At 42.6% G+C, this 19,525-nt stretch overlaps 2 protein-coding genes and 1 long non-coding RNA gene across 5 annotated transcripts; 1 reads left to right on the plus strand and 2 right to left on the minus strand.

Annotated features, from left to right (window-relative positions):
• Positions 1–729: 729 nt before the first annotated feature.
• On the minus strand, positions 730–6,918 carry bri3 (brain protein I3). Its single transcript, XM_026326196.1, has 3 exons — positions 6,360–6,918; positions 4,216–4,324; positions 730–2,025 (listed from the first exon to the last, which is right to left on the minus strand). The coding sequence occupies exons 1-3, from the start codon at positions 6,502–6,504 to the stop codon at positions 1,893–1,895; spliced, it is 387 nt and encodes a 128-aa protein (XP_026181981.1). The 5' UTR covers positions 6,505–6,918; the 3' UTR covers positions 730–1,892.
• Positions 6,919–7,075: 157 nt separating this feature from the next.
• tecpr1b (tectonin beta-propeller repeat containing 1b) lies at positions 7,076–18,813 on the plus strand. Of its 3 annotated transcripts, none has more exons than XM_026326193.2 (26): positions 7,076–8,073; positions 8,240–8,339; positions 9,244–9,476; positions 9,563–9,745; positions 9,861–9,983; positions 10,104–10,226; positions 10,752–10,926; positions 11,139–11,239; positions 11,331–11,432; positions 12,379–12,506; positions 12,630–13,243; positions 13,487–13,599; positions 13,749–13,904; positions 14,040–14,189; positions 14,293–14,450; positions 14,695–14,822; positions 15,315–15,408; positions 15,538–15,634; positions 15,728–15,807; positions 15,900–15,956; positions 16,038–16,212; positions 16,441–16,576; positions 16,742–16,834; positions 16,906–17,012; positions 17,261–17,380; positions 17,787–18,813. In XM_026326193.2, exons 3-26 carry the CDS (start codon positions 9,252–9,254, stop codon positions 17,925–17,927), a joined length of 3,579 nt encoding a protein of 1,192 aa, XP_026181978.1. In that variant the 5' UTR covers positions 7,076–8,073; positions 8,240–8,339; positions 9,244–9,251; the 3' UTR covers positions 17,928–18,813. The 3 variants fall into 3 exon arrangements, with proteins under 3 accessions (XP_026181978.1, XP_026181977.1, XP_026181979.1); XM_026326192.2 differs by having other exon boundaries at positions 7,076–8,060; XM_026326194.2 differs by lacking the exon at positions 8,240–8,339 and having other exon boundaries at positions 7,076–8,060.
• On the minus strand, positions 10,162–11,331 carry LOC113141652 (uncharacterized). Its single transcript, XR_003296768.2, has 3 exons — positions 11,122–11,331; positions 10,733–10,942; positions 10,162–10,294 (listed from the first exon to the last, which is right to left on the minus strand). It is a non-coding gene; the product is annotated as an uncharacterized LOC113141652 (long non-coding RNA).
• Positions 18,814–19,525: the final 712 nt, after the last annotated feature.

Consider the following 19,525-nt stretch of genomic DNA (forward strand, 5'->3'; position numbering starts at 1 on the left):
TTGTTTGTTCATTATCAAAATGACTGTTAGAAATCTTTTCTGTTGCCATAGGACAGTAGAAGAATGTACTGTAGAGGACTGCAGGCTCTTATGAATCTGTTGCAGCTCGCTGTCAATAGTAAAATGAGTCTGTTGCTGTGAGTAGAAACATTTGAAAACATTTAAAGTGATGCATCAAAAAAAGACACACAAGTGATCTTTATCCTTACTTCCCTTGTGTATATAGATTTATACAACAGATGCTATATTGTCCACGGACATCTAACTTTTTGTAGTTAGATGATTGTGGAGACACACTTTTGCCTTAATGACCTATAGATACCTACTGTTTAATATGTACCTGTTGCATTCTTCAGATTGTGGACATGAGTTGTGGTAATGACCTCATCTTCATATACACAGTGCAATCAATTCTGCTTTAATCATTGCACATTGAATTTTAAGACAGTGGTGTGTACATATTTTTTTTTTTTTGTTTGTTTTTGGCCGAAATTATACTCTTCATAGAAATTGTACGAAAAATAAAGATTTATTTCTTCAAATTGCTGTCCAGTTCGTCGTCATACCCGAATTTCCCTTTGGGGATTAAGACGGTTTTATTTTATAAGTCATCTATCCAAAGTGCAATTTTAATGTTCATAGTGTGCTTTCCTATGTTTATATAACAGTAAATTTGAGTGGATTTACAAGGGCTGAGCTAAAAATCAGATCAAACAAGCAGTCAAAAACTTAAGTGCCATTCGTTTTAATTACAGTAACTCATATATAAAAAGTAAGAACCTCAATCACAACAGCGTGCGTAGTGTGTTTCCTTAAGCAAGAGGGTTCTTTTTGTCTATTTACTCCCACCCAGTTATCTCTTTCTTCTTATATAATATGTTGATGTGATGGAAGACAGACATGGACATAATGTGGACACAGGGACATAGACATTCTTGATTGATTGTCTGGCTGGGAGGAATGGGAAAGGGTGACTTGTCACAGAGTAAAGTACTAAGATAAAAATCCAGAGATTATACACATTGAGAGATTTCTTCAGCGGTTGCTCTCAGCATGCTTCCTTGAAGTGATATATTCACACTTCAGCACAAGAGTTCCAAGAGTTGGATAAAAGTCCAAAATCAAACAGTGACTTGGGTTGTAAAGTTAAGGGCATTTCAGATTGTATGTACCTGAGATCTGCATTGGCCCTGGAAAAACACAACCCAGCAAGTAATTCTCAAACAAACGGTCAGTGCAAATATGGCCCCAAAAAATAATATCAAAAACAGACAATGTGCTGCAGGCTTTCTGTCAGACAAAAGTCCATTGCTTCAACTGGGACAGCTCATGTCCAAGGATCTTTACACATCTTTTTGAAGGACAACATAAGGACATTTCAAAAAAAAAAAAAAAAAAGCCTGCATTTCATGATAAAGCCAATACATCTACATTGATGCTGTTCCTAAATCACTAAGCACACGGTCAACTAATATTTATGCAGTGAGCCAGCAAACACAAAAAAAAAAACAAAAAAAAAAAACTACATGCCCTGGTTGATTCTGACATCACATGAAGGAATTTACTCAGATCTTTACATGACTGAGCTACAAATTAATGAATCTAAGAAATAATGACAGATCACTTAGCATGTACTGAAGGCACTGACAATAGCTGGACACTTACAGAATATATCCTTAACTAGCAGATCAAAATAGATTTCTACACGTGCCGCTAATAAAAAAAATCTCATAATTCCTCATAACAGATTGATCATTTGTTGTACATAACATAATGGCAACGGCAAGGTGCAATATTAAGAGAAAATAACAGTAAAAGACAAAAATGCTGAATTATGTGTGTTATTGGTGTATGTGAACACAAGCGAGCGTGTGAGCTGTGGGTTGGTCCCTTTAGCCGAACGTGGCACCACAGTTGGGACACCTTCTCTGACGCAGTGCGAAGCAGAAGAGGATGCCCAGGGGGAAGAAGAAGATGGCACACAGGATCCCCAGGCAAGTGAAATCATCCTCTAGGACACCAACTCTGCAACAAACACATGCACACACATAGGAGAAAGCATTAAACTATTAGAAAATTAATTATTTTTAAGGTTATGCCCCTGACCATTATAAAGAAGTCTACCAAAGACCAGTTACATCTCCATTAGGCGATCTTCAAAAGTGACTGAGGTCTGAGCAGTAAAGCATAATGCAGTTTACTGTGTGCTTATCTGCACCACATCTCAGTTATCTCCAATCTGAACCATGTCCTGACAGTGACGTGATTTGTTTGTGTAACCTCATTCTAAGAAAAGGAAAAGTTGAATTTGAGGACAAGTATTTCCTTGTCCTGTACAAAATCAGCCAAAGCTTAAATGTGTAACATGTTTTTCAACAGCCACAGCCAGGAAACAAAATATCTTAACAAGTATTCATTAATTATTAAATCAGAAGCAAAGCACTGATGAGATAAAGGAGTCAGATATTTGTCTATGTTCCCATAGCAAGTAACAAAAGAACAAGCCAGGAGGTTTTGCCTCATGTGACAGATACGTTCTTCTTCTTTTCCTTTCAAAAAGAAATCATCAGAACATAAAGCAGCTTGTTTTGAAGGGTGCCAAACATGGTCTCATGACTGTGCCCTGCTGATCGATGTGACCCATAAATATACTGGAGGCTCTGAGAAGGAATCAACAAATGCAAAGTATCAACCCCAGAGCCCACAGAGACAGGAAATTTGGAGAACACTTACTGGCAATGCTATGAAAGGCATGGTATTAAAGATTACTGTAGGGGTTGAGTACATGGAAATGACCTTCTTGATAAACAACTTTAACTGCACTTATAATATTAGATTTAGCTGCAATGATGAACTGGGTTTAACCCCAATTAATATTCTAGCTCCTAAAACAACTTTTGCTTAAATAGCATTTGGACTGAAACTGTGTGTGTGTCTGGTCTAACTTGGCACAACAACAAACTGCGTGTTGCTCTGCCATGTTGTAGGTGTCGGCATTTGCACAACTTATCTGTACACTGGTGGGGGGACCTGTAGAAATAATTTGTCCAGGCATGTGACTGATTAAAACCGTACCGGCTTTTTCAGCTTTCATCAGTGTTTGACATACAGTTGATGCAGACATCAAACTGGGGTGTGTGCTTATTGTTATCACAAAGTGTTAGGGTACTTTCATAGGTATAGGGTTGATAAAAAGTGCTTTGTAGAGAAAACAGTCATTTAACAGGCAGATAATGAAAAAGAATAATGGATGTGAATGTGGGTCATGCTTACAGTAACAATTATTACTGTAATGACAGTGCTGGGATGCAGCTATTTATAAGTGTTCTTTTTTTTTTTTTTTTTTTTTAAAGGTTATTTTCATTCAGCATTAACAGAACATACCCCAAGCCTTCACTGCAGCTTTAGCTAACTATCAAGTTGGGTCATTGAAGACCAATCTTACGTAAGACAGATGTTCCTCTTTCTTTATATAATTATATATTTCTTTAACTTGTATATATAATTATTCATCATGTAACAGACTGTCAGTCATAAAAGTTACCACTAGCTCTACCAATGTTACCAGACCTTTGCTTGCAAGGGATTTATTCACCTTGTGATAATAAATTAACACAATGCAAAATCAAAAGCTAACATAGGTCCTTATGTTCCTGGAATAGAGTACATTTCATTATTCAAATTCAACCAGTAGACAGGAGTGTATCCGATTTCAATTTTGTGAGCCTGTGAATTGTAACCTTTAGTCTCATGTGGCCTCACCAGTCCTGTCACATGTTTGATGCTGAAAGTATCTGACTGACAGGATGTTGACTCAGGCACAGTGAAACCAATGTTAAAGCTTTCAAAACTGAATGTCAGATCCGCTCAACATTTGGTCACAGTGTAGGCCTGACAACATGCAACCAGGGTCACTGAAATTACACATAGACACTAAAAATGCACAGAGACAGAAACTGTTGACCTCAGCATCAAACCGGGTTAGTCATGAGCATGGGACTCTCGTCTTTAACCACATGCTAATCAAGAATCCTCTCTGCCATGGTCATCAGTGAGCTGTCAGTAGTTCCTCATGTCACTTAGTCTCATCATTCTTGCAACTATAACTGTGTATGTTAATCAGTTTTCTGACATATGTGGGACAATTAAAAATCCTAAGATCATTATATCTCTCCATGATACACTGTAAAACAAGGCAGATGTGTCTGTCCTCACCTGCAGGCTGGGCAGCCTCCCACCACCACTACAGAGGGTTGGATTATGGTGTAAGTCCCAGTGTAGGGCTGCTGGGATACAGCAGGGCCCATTTGGGCTGATGGGTAACCTGTGGATGACAGGGGAATATGACACCTGTTACTTTGGACAGTTACTCTAAACACTTACTTTTTTTAGAATAGAAAAATGACCACACCACATTGTAATTGTAAGTGTAATTCAGTTCAAATGAAGGGCATGTCAGTATGAACGTGATGTGTGACCCTGCACACTCAACAGTGACACATATTCACAATCAGAACAGAACACAAGGGACACAAGAGGAAAAAAAGAGTGACACTTATTTTGAAGTGCAAGTTTGCTATTTTAAAGTCAAGCTGAATTCAAGCTGAGTATGAACTAATATAGAATCAGTCTTAGAATGAAAATCAGATCCTGTATGTAAAAACCATGTTATATATTGTCACATTCTTTTTTGAAATACAGGCCTACTTCATGTATTCAGCTCCCATTTATTCAGGTTCGCACAATCAGCCTAGCCCACCCTATGATACTTCTAAACATGTTGTCATGAGATACTATGTCATAGTATATCTTGTTCCTGCCAGTGGTCATTTTGGCAAATCATTTTGATTTAGTTTTAGTTTGAATTTGGTTGTTTGATATTTGTTTTTAAAAAAAAAGAAATATTTCAGTGTAGCTTTATTCCAATTTTCCCTTCATTTTAGATATACAAACATTTTGAGCCTAAATCTGTTGCCATCTTTGTTGTGTAAAGTTACCATGGTTACAGGTGTTGTGACCGTGTCGGTCTGCGCTGCAGAGCTGCGACTGAATCTGCAGCTGGATTTGTTGATACTTTGACTAAAATCCTGTTCACTGTGTTTAGTGGGAGAAGCTGCATTGTTGGGGTGACACTGATACAGATGTAGGTCTTCAGTGAACATCTGGAGGAAGATTTAGATGATTAACTGCAGACATGGAATATGAATTCCTTTTGACAGTACCATGAAATTATACCCCTGGTAGCACCATGAAACAGTTTCAAAGACTACTTAACACAGTGACTCCTAGAGTCCCATGTTTATGTTAGCTTAAGACAATGATCAACCTACATACTGTAATAAGTTAAAGACTCCTTGTTGCTTGGTTTGGCATTTTTTCAATTAGAGCATCATAAAGTAGCACAAAAGTCTGAGGTTTCCTCCTGTTTGAAGTGGCCACCATGACCACACTGCTGCAGCGAAGATGGTGACGTGCGACATGTATCTCACGCAGCATCTAAGTGAATCAATGCAAGTTATGTTCAATCATCAATCATGCCTTAAGAGTTCAGAGGTGTGAAAGACATCTCTGATACCAGAGTTGTAAAGAGTTGAAGAACAGGTTACGACAGGCTACTGCAGGATGAGGAACTGGTTCAGTTCCCTGACACTCTCGGGTCGGACGGACTTCTTGGAAACAGCTGCAATGATATGTGTGAAACACTAAACCCTGACACCATGTGTGTATTTCCTCAAGTGTTTAATGATAACTGTTGTCTGATAAGGAGTCCAGCAGTGAGGAGGCAGCACAGCATCACTGTGTATATCTAACATGGCTAGAATCTCACCTCCTTTTCCAGTTGCAGCAACAGATATTTCACTTAAGAATAATTAGAGCAGTCATACAGTCACAGTCTGATGATGCCTGCATCCTTCACATACAGAGACTGTATCTGTGCTGTAAACGGTGCTGCAAAGCACAGTGCCAGAACTTAGGCCCGCAGAGGAGATCAGTTCCTGACACTGGAAATCATCTGATCAGAAAGATGATTCTTTTTATTTGAGCACTTATTTAACGCAGCCTTAAAAGGACGCATATTGTTTTGTTTATGCAGAAACTGGACAATATAATACATGCTATACTGCGCATGCGCGACATTGGTCCTGATAACGAAACTCATTTCTTTCATTTTATGATTTAAAGCGGTTCCAAATTTACCTCTTGAGGCAAAATGACAGACACCGAGCCACAACACAGAGACCTAAAAGCCTTAAACGAAGAAGGAAGTGTGCAGGAGTGAGAGCTCTCTTCCTGTCGGGACACTTTACTTTGGTTAATGTGTGGAAATGTGAGTGTGCGACATAAACGGAACTACACACCTTGGCCGTCGGGGTACGGGTAGGGCGGCGGGGCCGCAGGGGGGATGGCTCCATAGCGATGCTGCTGCGGGCCGTACTCATAAGCCCCTGGGACGGCGTTGTAGGCAGGAGGTCTGTCCTGAAGAAGAGGTTTGCTGTCCACCATCTCAGCCGACGTAATGCGCCCCAAGTTGTGTCGTCCTCTGACCGCAACTTAATTCTTCAGCAACACGAAGGGTCAAAACGAAACTCAGGCTACTTGGCGTGTGTTGTCAGAAAAAGCAGTACGACGCTGGTTTGAAACACAGTGACGAAAAAACAAAGAAAACACGCTGCGCAAAAATGAAAGTTCGTTCCTCTCCATGCGCACTTTGTCCCCGACGGCGCAACAACTCCAAATCTTATTCCCCACTTCAGACACGGGAATGGTCGGAGTCAGGCTGGTAATGGTTAACTTAACTCCATCTCCCTCTCAGCAGTTGGTCCTCTGGTGCCAGAACAACACTGATCTGTCATCGCAGCACCTTTTAACTCAGCTGGAAGTCAGAAAGGCTTTTCCTCTGTCTGGATTGTCACAAGAGAAGAATCATGTGATGAGCTGCTGTAGCGCCTCTGCGCAATGAAAAGCTTCTTAAAGCGACAGTGCACGAAAATGCAAAGCGGCGGTGCCACTGTTGAATGCAGAGCACTGCGGAGCCAAACACACACGGTTTACAGCCACTGCAAACTCATTTTACTGAATCGGGTTGTTACTTCACTGTGACAGAGCTACAGTTGTCCCCATGTGTAGAGGGCAGACCTGTTTACCCTGTGACTTTATAGGATGAACATATTTATTTATTTATAGGAAAAATGCATTTGCCATTTCTGTCCACTCAGTACAACCCTATATATTCATATTTTTCTATTTTATTATTATTATTGGAAATATATATTAACGCTCAAAGCTCCCACTGACACACGGTGCTCCTTAGGTTCATCATTTCTGATCAACTGGCTGCAGCTGCGTCTAGAGCTTGATTGGTGTCCACCTGTGGCCAGCTGAACTGATTGGACATGTTTGAGGAAGGCGCACCGTTCTCTGTGGTTCAGTTCTCGCTGCATGTTTGAGGAACAGGAGGTTTGTCATGCAGCTGCGAGGAAACCATACTTAGCTCTGGACATGGGGTCACCTTTCATTCATGTGAATTAAGAGTCTGAAAACTTAAGTTTATGACTTGAAAAATTAACAGTCGCTTGATGAGCAAAGACATGCATGTGCAAATTTCTCAAATGGAAATTAAATCCACAACACAACAGCGTGCAAAGAGTGAATGGGGTCTGAGTACGTCACTGTCTTATCCTATTAGCTCTGGACATAAGCGGGGACAAAGGATACATTTTGTTTTTTTATCGTAATTTGGGATTAAAATATTCCAAATAATTAAGTCAAACCGTGCGCTTCAATAATTAATCCGAGGCTGGATAAATTATTGAAATATGCGCGTCAATCAGCAGCAGAAAAAAATATCAGCAGCCTCAGTGTTGGACCAATAGGAGAACGAGTTCCCACACGCCTGTCGAGTCTCGACCAATCAGAGTTGCATTTCATCCATTTCCTGTTGTGGACGCGGAGTTGGACGGAGCATTCCTCTGGTCCAGAATGTGAATTGACAAAGACTGTGGGGACATGTACATGAATGACTTTACTTTTCCGCTGCTGCACATGACCGAGCCGCAGATGTAAGTAAACGCTGTAAGTGGAAATGTGGGAGAAGGTATCTGACGGCTGCGTGCGCCCTGAGCATGTAAACAGCTTAGAGCCGACTTTGCGGCATATCAGCTATCTGTGCGCTGCATAGCACGCACGGCCACCTGATTGTTTCTCTTCTTATTGGACATGCACTTTACATCTGTCCTAGCATGGCCCTCGGGGACGGTCGGCCTCGGCTGTGGCCCCTGATGTCATGACGCGTCTGTTGATATTCCCTTGACAACCGCGGATCGGATACCAGCGTTCAGGTTAGACTGCTGCCTGTGCAAATAGTGTTTCTGATCCTGGATTCAATGTAGCGTGCGTGTGAGTGCGTGTGTGAGCGCGTGAGTGTGCGCGTAAAGCGCCACTGCAGGCCTTGTAAGTTTATTCCAGAAAGCTGCAGCCTTACAAACCCATATGTAATGCGAGAGGCTCGATTTACTCCTCGTCCTTGCTGCAGCCATTGGTTCAGTGTGACTTCAATAATGAAGTTCAAACTTAGGGCGAGATAAAGTCAAATAAATGCACGTTTCTTATTAGAGTCGAATAAAGCCCTATGTGAGTGGTTAGCTGAGGCATACAGTCAATATTGTAGAGGATTAGTATCAGTCTGCAAAGTGAGTGCCAAAATAACCAGCCACAAAAAAAAAAAAAAAAAAAAAGACTTCCGGTCGTACATTTCAAATTAAAACCAAACCAACGTTTTTGAATAGTAATAGTAAACGATTTTAAGAAGAAGCAGTTAAACGAAGAAATATGTGATTTTATTAATCTTTTATTTTTGTGTTTATTTAGTAGCATGTTTGTATTGAAAGACTTTAACACACAAATAGGTTTTTTATGGGTAGAAATTAGTTTCCCCTACCCAGACAGAACACTTTAAGGCTAAATGTAAGACTGGCACATATTTGGCACACTGTAGTGTCAGAATGGACGTCAAAAGTTTGAGAATAAAATCTAAATAATCTTTAAGAATACAGCAACTACTGACAATTTTGAGTTTGGGAAACACAGTCAGTCAAGAATGAGTCTAAATGTAAAGGCATACTTTATTATGGCCATACTTCTTCAAAATGGGACAAAGCCAGCTAATCTGTGAATTTAGCAATTTATCAGTAAGGGTGAGTTTAAAAAGTACAACTTGGATGGATGAGTGCTTTGTTTGTTCAGGTGCCATCATGCCCATCACGTTGCTGTGGGCCGTGGATGTGTACGGCAGGGTGTACAGCCTTTCCACAGCCGGCCAGCGATGGGAGCGTGCAGACGACACGCTGCTAGAGCTGAAGCGTGTCACTGCGGGAAAGGGGCGCTGCTGGGGCATTGGCTGTGACCACCATATTTACCTCAACATGATGCCCAGCGAGGCCCCCATCCGCTACCGGGAGGAGACCTATGAAAACCAGGTCAGCCCAACCTTTACACTGCTACACTGATAACATAGACAGGTGTTTGTCATTAATGTGTAAGTGGTGTATGTGTGTGTTTTCAGAGGTGGAACCCAGTGGACGGCTTCACTGACACGCTGCTGCCCACCGACCGCTGGCCCTGGAGCGACGTGACAGGGATGACTCCCCAACCACTACACAGCTTCCAGTTGCCCTCTCGCAGCTGGGAGTGGGAAGGAGACTGGTATGTGGACCAGAGCTGTGGAGGAGAACCCAGCCAGACTGGGGTGAGAAAGAACCCATAGCCTCATGAAAAAATTCCACACCTCTTTATTTCTAGCTGTCTTTCTTTTTTCTTTTTCTCATTTTTATTGATGAATGGTAACAGTTCTCTCTCTTCAGGGCTGGGAGTACGCTGTTGACTTTCCGGCCAATTTCTCACCGGACAAGAAGTGGAACTCCTGTGTTCGTCGTAGGCGCTGGATCCGCTACAGAAGATACATCGCTCAAGGAACCTGGGCGAAGGTTTGGTCATTATTATATATCTGTAAGATCATATGAGTGTCTCTGTCCAATGCTGTCAGTGAAGAGAGGATGTACAGATGGTAAGACTGAGATTCAAACCAAGTTATTGTCTTTGTGCAGATCCCCTTAGACAGTCCCAGGAAACCTCCCCTGCCGCTCTGCGACATCAGCTGTGGTGGTTGGGAAATGAGTGACCAGTCTGGAAGGTATCCCTTCCTGTGGGGCGTGTCCCAACAAGGGCAGGTCAGTCTAGTGGAGCAACACCTGGAGCATGTGAAGTACACCTGCAGATCAGGTTTCCCCCTTTTTCCCTTATAAAGAAAAACACACATTACATGTTCCACTGGGAGAATTTGCAGAAAGTATTAAATCTTGACAAAAATTGTAAAATTAGCTGAAAAGTTGATACAGCATGCATTATACCCTGCTCTTGTTCAACCTAGTGTGTGTGTCTCCACTCAGTGTGTCCATATAGTACTGTTGAGTCCTTAATTTATATGTACACATAATGGAAACTTTATTTCCAAATACAACACAGTGTTGGTTATACCAAGATTTAGCTTCTTGTGAGGGCAAATGCAACGAATTTAAATCAGTCAGGTACTTTAGTGCAGTTCACTTCTAGTTTTTGGCCACAAGGGGGCAGCATGACTTCATATGATTTACACAGTCAACTTTTAGGCCTTTTATGTTTATAACACAAATAAAACAGAGCAGATTATAACATATTCCACTCAATCTAAACTTACTACTGTTCGTCACCTAAAGGTGTGGTTCAGAGAGGGCATCCACCCTCGGGTCCCGGAGGGATCCAGCTGGGAAGAGGTAGAAGTGCCCAAGGAGGTGGCTCAGTTATCAGCTGGTCCTGGAGATCTCCTCTGGGCTTTACTCTGGGATGGAAACCTGCTGGTCCGTATGGGCCTCAGCCTGGACAGCCCAACTGGTCAGCAGTCAGTGTTCTTACAATTTTACCCCCAAATAATTCACCATTATATCTCAATTTAATTCCATTTAATTCTTCTTTTCAACACATTATGATCTATATGTAAAAAGAATCTGGAGCAGTAGCTTTAAATTTAATCTTGTCCTATGAGCAAGTCAAATACACCACCAACTGTTTTATCATGTGGAAACTTACATGGCGTTTTCTACCAGGCATATCATGGGTAGAGGTGGAATCACCAGGAAATGAAGTTGAAGCGCTTCATGTGGCTGTTGGAGTCAGTGTGGTCTGGGTGGTCACTAAAGACTACAAGGTGATCAACGCTTTTCCCATGTACTGTACTCAGACGAGCTGTGGTTCACTGTGGTGCTAACATGTCTTTTTGTGTTTGTGTGTCGGTTAAGGTGTGGTTCAGGCGTGGCGTGAACTCTCACAACCCGTGTGGCTCCGGCTGGATCAGCATCGGAGGGGAGATGCTGATGGTGGATGTGGGACTTAATGACCAGGTGAGGAGATTCTGCATCACACCATGCAGATCAAATGCTTTAGATTGTCTTTCCCTTGAACGCTTAACCCAGAGTTTAGAAAATGTCCAAATAATGATGTAATTTTAATAAAATATCACATTAGTTAATTTAATGTGAATATAACAATATATGCTTAGATAAACTATTGATGTTTGCTGAGTAATATATAAATTTTACTTTATTACGTCAGCCTTTTTTGGTCCTTTCAACCTGTATCCAGCTTCAGCTCCTGTCTGCTTCTCTAGTTCCTTCCCCTCTGACCGATTCACTTTACCCTGTGTTTGGATCCGGTTTCAAGACAAGCCAGATCAGGGCTGGGGTCGGGGCAGAAAGGCTTCGTTCTGTGTCTCACTGCTGAGGACTTTGCTAGCACTGCAAACCCATATCTCACACCTCCTCCTCTTGTGTCTCTCACCCTTGTCCCACCTCCCTCTACCCTTCTACCTCTAGCCTCTAGTCCTGCCCCGTGGCTGCCCTGTAACACGAGTACCACCAGCCTTTCCAGCCAATGTCCCAGCAGTAGCACCTCAGGCCCAGCCTTATATATCTCCAGACCATATTCCTACTGGCTTGACACATGGGAGACTCCCTAATTAGAAGTGGGGCATGCCGTCATCATCATAGTCCATATTTCAGAGCTGCAATTACAGATACAGATTGTGTGAGGTGGCAGATGCCAGTGTTACAGTATATGGCCTTATAAAGTAACAGTTTGTGTCCTAGTAGTGCCTCTGGTGTGAAGATTGAACAAAAGTTATTTGATCCAATTTTATTTTCATTAGGGATTTATGCTGTCATTATCAAACCCATTTCTTTCTTATGAATTCTTTTTATGAATCACTAAATACGTGTGACAACAGGTGTGTGCGTGTGATCATTGTGTCACTTTGTTTTTCTACATTGTTTTCTCCTCTGTTTCTGACAGGTGTGGGCAGTGGGTGAGGACCGCAGCCTGTATTTCAGAATGGGTGTCACCCCGTCTGAACCAAGTGGGAACGGCTGGATTCCTGTTTCTGCACAATGGGGCAGCAGTAAAGAGATTATTCCACCCAGGTCTGTGTAAATGAGTGACACCGTTGAGGTACCGCATGGTGTCATATGGACGTTTTCTGATGAAACTGACATGTTTCTATATGTTTTTTCATTCTGTCTACATGAATGTCTACATGTTAACAGGGATGACCGTGAGTTTAGTGGCCAGTTGGCTGAGGCCTCACAAGGCTCTGTTCTGAGCTGCACTGACTCAGATTCAGAGTTGGGACCTGTTGACCCCCAAAACAGCACTACTAATACCCCAGTCCTGGAGGCAGAAGCATCTTCTGTGGTCCCTTTAGGGGGAGCCGACACACCTACACCTCCCGAGGAAACAGAGGACTCTGCCTTAGCTTCCCAACAGGATACCCCCAAACCCTTCATCCCTGCCAGCGACAGCTTCATTAACAGCCTGGTCTCAGACCGTGAGAAAGCCTGCATGCTACAACCATCCATCACAGAAGTACCACAGGAGGAGGGCGAGGAACCACCCCCAGCCCTGATACTTCCAACCCCTGAGACTGCAGGACATGATGTCCCCTGGATGAATGTGGATCTGGAGGGGACAGAAGCTGCGCGAAGTGCACAGATGGTGGAGCCTTCATTGGGCAGTGGCATTGCTGCTGCCACCTACACACTGGGGACTCTGGAAAACTCTCAGGGTGTTGGAGAAGAGGATGGACCAGTGTGGGCCTGGATCTCTGGTGGAGGCTGCGATGTGGATGTGAATTCTCAGATCAGCTGGCTTAGTCCCACAGGTATACTGCCAACTGGAGTGAAGTGATTTTAAGCTTTATGTGTGGACTCACATTTTAAAAAACAATATCAATAAAAAAGTAATGATAGTCACATTGAATGTCAGTTTATATCTTTATATGTTATTTGAATGTCGTATGTGTGTCTGTCTGTGCTTCGTACGTGTTTATAGGCGTGCTGCTGTGTGTTATCTCTGTTATAGTCTTGGTCTGTCTAAATGTTTGACTTATATGTCTGTCTGTCAGGTCCTCTCACCAGCTCTCTGTCACTGACTCCAGTTCAGTCGGCAGCCTGGAGCAAGCAACAGCAGCAGGACCATAAAGAAGAGATCAGCAAGAAGCCACTGGAGAGAAGCAATGTAAGAAAAAAAAAATGGTGCAAGACTGGGTTTATTTTGACACTTGCCTTTAACACCTCCTTTCTTAGATTCATTACATTGCCTCTCTTTTTATATTTTCTAAGACTCTGTGTACATATGTGGCCTCATCCTCCTGTTTCCTTTTCCAGTCGGTGTGGGTGCGTAAAGGTTCGCTGCGCTGGTGGAGGGACTGGAAGCCTCAGCGCTGGATGGATGTGGGTGTTGCTTTGGAGCAGTCCACCAAGTCTGATGGCAGGAAGGACAGTATTTTCTTTGTTTATTACTCACAGTACAATGAGAAAAAGGTTGGTTTTGCTGCTAAGTTGTGGTCAAATTAATAGACAGCTCAGCTCATAACAATTGAGATAACTCATTAATTGTTATGAACTACTAGTGACAGTTTTTTTTTTTTTTTTTTTTTTATTCATTCTGTGTTTCAGTTTCTTCAAGTGTTTATAAATGAAGTGACAGTGTTGGTTCCAGTGCTCAGGGACTGCCACTATGCCTTTGCTGTGTACACAGCACAAAGGACCAAACAAAGGTGGCCTCTGGTCCTGGCAGCACAAACTGAAAAAGACATGAATGACTGGGTAACAACAATGGTCTGGATTTGACAGTTGTTTTATTTTTTTTTGCTGAAGCCTGTTGCTGATCGCATCCCCTGTTATTTCTGGCTCTTTTCCACATCACCAGTTGAATCTGTTGTCTGACTGTTGCTGTGAGTGTCGAGGAATCACCAGTTCCCCATCCAGACAGGCCCTGTGGTCCACCACCTCAAAGGGAGACATCATGATCCATGAGCCGTCTTTCTCCCTGGAGGGTCCTACAAACCCACTGGCTTGTGACCTCATGTGAGACTGAAACAAGGATTAGACTCTGTGTCTTTGTTATATTTCTTTTTCATTCTCTTTCTTGTAATCTTGACATTGATCTACTTTATTCTCTCTTAATTCTGCTGTCAGTTAACATGCCACTAACATGCTCACCTACTGCTCTGCCTGGTGGATGTGTTGTAACTATTGTTTGTGCTGCTTTATCCTCCATATGTGCTAAAATGTGGCTAATGCTGGGTGCTTCTGCTCTATGGCGCTGCAGGTTCTGGCGCCAGGTCCCGGGACACCTGCGCTGTGTAGAGTCTAACAGTCTGGGGCTGGTGTGGGGCATCGGGTGGGATGGCACCGCCTGGGTCCACAGTGGGCACTATGGGCAACAGCCCACTCTGGGTAAACCTGCCCCTGTAGACTTCCCACAGCTTGAAAAGAATTCAGTTATAATTTATACACCTAGTCTCGTCACCTTGATATCGATATGTATGAACCTTTTATGGGTCTGTTTTAATTACCAGTTTGTCATGTGTAAATTAATGTCTGACTGTTGAGAGATGGAAATTTCTCCTGTTTTATACTTACAAACAAAATGCTTTTTCCACAATCTACAATTGACAGCATACTGTACTAAAAGTTAGTGTAAGCTGCAAAGACATTAGTTACAGTTATGAAATTTCTGTTACATTTGATTTCAAATAATTAGCTGTCAAACACATGAGAGGATCAACACACTGTCTTCTGGCTAACCGCTTGGAGTTTGAAGTGGAACTGCTTGAGCATGGTCCAAGACTCTGTCATCTGTTGCAGCTGTAGAGACATATATGCACCTAAATGATTAATTTTCTCTGCTTCCATAAAAGTTTCTGTCCATGTCGGTGTTTACTGCAGGAGGTGCAGTTCAGGTGCACCAGCAGACTGATGTCAGAAGTGTACACGTGTATGAGAATCAGAGATGGAACCCTATGACAGGATATACAGACAGGTAGGAATATTTCATTTTCTACACTTTTACACTTGGATCTTTACAGCTATGAAAACAGTGACTTGCTTGTTTAAAGGCTGCCTTACACTAGTCCTAACATATCAACTGTCTTTGTTGCTCCACCTCCAGGGGACTTCCAACAGACCGCCCTATGTGGAGTGATGAGAGCGGACTGAAGGAGTGCACCAAAGGCAACACACACCCGCCCTCTCCTGAGTGGTCCTGGGTAGGTGGAGGTTGATTCAAAGTTCCTCCTGAACACACATTTCACTTCTTGTTTCGTTGCCAGCCAATTCTTCACCGTCAACCTGTGTTGCAGGTGTCGGAGTGGGCCGTGGACTACAATGTCCCTGGAGGAACAGACAAAGAAGGCTGGCAGTATGCTGCAGATTTCCCTGTGTAAGTAACAACATGTTCGGGATGCTGGTCACAACAAAAATAAACACTACGAAAGAGGCGTGACAGTGACGTGACTTTTCACTGTCCTACAGGACTTATCATGGCCACAAAACCATGAAAGACTTTGTTAGGCGCAGAAGATGGACAAGGTAACCAAATACACACACTCACATTTCTGTGGTTTGCTGTTCACAATTTTATAAAGAAACAAAATCATGTTCCTCATACAGGAAGTGTAAGATCACATTAAGAGGTCCATGGCAGCAGGTCCCACCCATCCCACTGAGTGACATCTCACTGATGCCATGTCTGGCCCAGAGCAGGATGGAGCAAGTCCCTGTCTGGGCCCTTAGTGACAAGGGAGATGTCCTGTGTCGACTGGGAGTCAGTCCCCAAAACCCTGCGGTGAGGAATGTGCTGAAAATTGATTTCTGACAGCAAAATAAAATCATTAAATCATCTCAAGAGACTTTACATAGAAACCCAACAAATCCCTAGAGAACAAGCAGATTAGATTCCTGGGTCATCACTCATTTGACCATTTCTTTGCAGAGTTTGTGTGCATTCAAATTACACTGCAAACATTGTTCTTGAAAACACTTCTTTCTAACAGCTGTATGTTTGTTCTCACAGGGCACCTCCTGGCTCCATGTAGGCACAGACCAGCCCTTTAAGTCCATCTCCATCGGTGGAGCAAATCAGGTGTGGGCCATTGCCAAGGATGGAGCTGTGTTCTACAGAGGATCAGTGTCCCCACAAAACCCTGCAGGTCAGCTGAAGATGTGACACTTAAGACAATGAGTCAGAATTTATGCAGTAGGAAGGCCAGTTAAGGTTCTTTGTTGAATCGTCTGAACACATGCACCGAGTGCCTAGTAATACCCAGTGATGGTCCAAACAAAGCTCCACCTCCAGAAATGTTGTTGTCCCACAGGCGAATGCTGGTACCATATCCCTTCTCCGTCAAGGCAGACCCTGAGACAGCTGTCTGTGGGCAGGACCTCAGTCTTTGCTGTGGATGAAAACGGTGACTTTTAAAACTTTTTAAACCTTCAAAACTGGAGAAAATGGGTTAATTGTAATAAACTCTTTTTATAGGTAACCTGTGGTACAGACAGGGCCTCACTCCCAGCTACCCTCAGGGCTCTGCCTGGGAGCTCATCTCAAACAATGTCACCAAGGTTTCTGTGGGACCATTGGACCAGGTCAGTATTACTACAACCTGCCATACTTTGTCCTAGAGCTGACAGAAAGTGAGGCCAGGTTACTTTTTAAAAGACTGTATTTACCAATGCCATTAGAAACTCATACCCATTGGATTTACAGGACAGTGAAGATGGTGACACTTTTCCTTCAATGATAAGATTTGGCTGAATTTTTTACAGGGTGTGATTATGAACTATAAACCATGAATGGCTGTGTGTGTTCGGCTCAGTGTTCTTGTCTTCTCCAGGTGTGGATCATAGCAGAACGGGTTCCAGGCTTTCCTGCTGAGACCCCTGGCGCTGTCTGCCACAGGCTGGGAGTGGGACCCATGCAACCCAAGGGCCAGTACTGGGACTATGGTATAGGGGTAAGTCCATTCTCATTAAAACTATCTCCTTCAATTCATATCTTGGGGGTTTCTTTTCGAGAGGTCTAATACTCATAAGATCAACAAATGCATGAGCTGTGTCAGTGTTCGGCTACAGTGACAATACATGACAGTAAAATCAATTTGTCAGTTTTGTTCTTCATGTCACCTTTACTGACATTACAAACAATATACAATAACCAGGGTTGATATCAAATAGTCCAGATAAAATGTTGCTGGTTAGCCATAAACTGCAGTGGCTCATATAATAAGCAACACCTGCAGGTTAGCAATATATTGTATGTACATTAATAAACACTTGAAATGTCCTTACCTGTGTAAGAGTACTCTGTAGTGTGTGCTAAACAGGTAATGAATGTCTAAGTCATTAATTTGTTTTTGTCAGGGAGGATGGGAGCACATCAGTGTGAGGGGGAACTCAGCTGAAGCTCCTCGTGCCCCCTATCCTCCACCTGCTGGACCCCCCCGCAGCCCACTCCCCACACAGCCTCGGATACAAGTGAACGGGAACGCTGTGGGGCTGTAGCACCCACTTGTCATCTCCTTCTACTCCATCCCACCTCGGTTTGTGCCTGGATCTACGTTTCTCCTCAGACCATCCCCATGGGCTCTTATCCCTTCATGCAAAGGGAATGCACAATCACAGCACTGAGTTTATACTGTACATTCTGGCCAGATTTGGTTTGAGTCGATGGATGAATGTTACTCCCTGGCAGAAATCATGGCAGTATGCAGTGACGACAAAAAAAGAAAAGGGACCACAAGAGCATTTAAGCAGGATTTTCCATTTCTTGTGGGATGAAAATTTAAAAATGAGTGCATGTGTTTGCTCTTACTAGGCTTTGGCTAATGGGCGTTTTGGAATCTATCAATAGCTTTTATTCTTCTATACAATATCCTGTGAAAACTTAAGAGGGTGGGACTTTAAGGGCTAAGGCTTGGGTACCAAACACACTGTCTGAACGTAGTCTAAACTGTTAGTTTCTAGAATCTTGTTTTGTTTTTGTGTTTGATTTGTGTCATCCATTGCATGGTGTTTCAGTTTTTAATTTATTAAGCGTCTCTTGAATTTTATTCCCTGTGTTTTCTATTATGTTTGCATTGGAGTGTTTTTTGCCCATATTGCTACAAGCCTTCCTAATATTGATGAGCTTTTTCAACAGAACTGGCATAATTTGAAAATATATTGCTGTTTAATAACAAGTGACTCCATTGGAAAAACAAGACTTACCCTACGTCACCAGATAATACCTCTCTGTCCTGCAATAAGGAAAGTTCTTCCTGTTAGTATTGTATCATCCACATAACCGCTATGACCGTGACTGTTGAAATTGCACAGCAGGTCTGAATGTCATCATGACTGGACATTCATCTTAAAGGGCATTGAAATGTGAAGTAAAAGTGTAAAAATATTTCTGTGTCCTGACATCATTTCATAATTGATTTGTGAAACAGGTCCCATATGAGAAAAACAGATTTCTTACGGGGAGGTTCGTGTTTGGTTTTTTTTGGGAGGGGGGGGGAGTATTTTGGCCTGGCAGTAGATTTCTCTGAGATGGGGACCATCAACCAGCTAAGGTGGTTCAACATCAGATTTGAACCCAGGACTTTGTAGTGCATTTCTGCACACAGAGCACTTGCCTTAACCACTTGCCTATCAGGGCATGTTAGCTAGTCATCTTCTAATTTGACTTTAGTTGTTTCTTGATTGAAAACTAACTCTCAAATAGGGTTTCACTGTAAAGTCTCCTCTTGCTTTCCAAGCTGTTACACTAAAATTAGCTTCCAAACTAACCCTCACGTTCATGCATTCAACATTGAGGGGAGTCCTTCCTCAGCAGATGCATGTGAAAATAGCCTTTTACTGACAAACTCAATGAAACTCAAACATCCAAGAGAAGCAATGAGCAAAACATTTTTTCCAACTGTTTTCTCTTCTTCCATCCTGTAACTGAAGGTATCATGCATCAACATTCAGAACTTCCTTTCTAAACCGGTCAGAGCTGATCCTCCACTCCAACACAGCAAAACCCAACTGAGCCCTTGTGAGCACCTCTACACATGCCCAGTGTTTCTCAACCGAGGTTCAACTTCACTCATATGGAGTGCTCCTACACCCAAACT

This window comes from Mastacembelus armatus, chromosome 8 (genome assembly GCF_900324485.2).
Source record: "Mastacembelus armatus chromosome 8, fMasArm1.2, whole genome shotgun sequence".
NCBI lineage: Eukaryota > Metazoa > Chordata > Actinopteri > Synbranchiformes > Mastacembelidae > Mastacembelus > Mastacembelus armatus.

Coding starts and splice junctions, on each gene's coding strand:
- bri3 (XM_026326196.1), bottom strand. CDS start 6,504: ATGGTGGACAGCAAACCTCTTCTTCAGGACAGACCTCCTGCCTACAAC. Junction 4,325..6,359: donor CCCGTACCCCGACGGCCAAG/GTGTGTAGTTCC, acceptor TGTCATCCACAG/GTTACCCATCAGCCCAAATG. Junction 2,026..4,215: donor GGAGGCTGCCCAGCCTGCAG/GTGAGGACAGAC, acceptor TGTTTGTTGCAG/AGTTGGTGTCCTAGAGGATG.
- tecpr1b (XM_026326193.2), top strand. CDS start 9,252: ATGCCCATCACGTTGCTGTGGGCCGTGGATGTGTACGGCAGGGTGTAC. Junction 9,746..9,860: donor GAGAACCCAGCCAGACTGGG/GTGAGAAAGAAC, acceptor CTCTCTCTTCAG/GGCTGGGAGTACGCTGTTGA. Junction 13,905..14,039: donor CACAGTACAATGAGAAAAAG/GTTGGTTTTGCT, acceptor TCTGTGTTTCAG/TTTCTTCAAGTGTTTATAAA.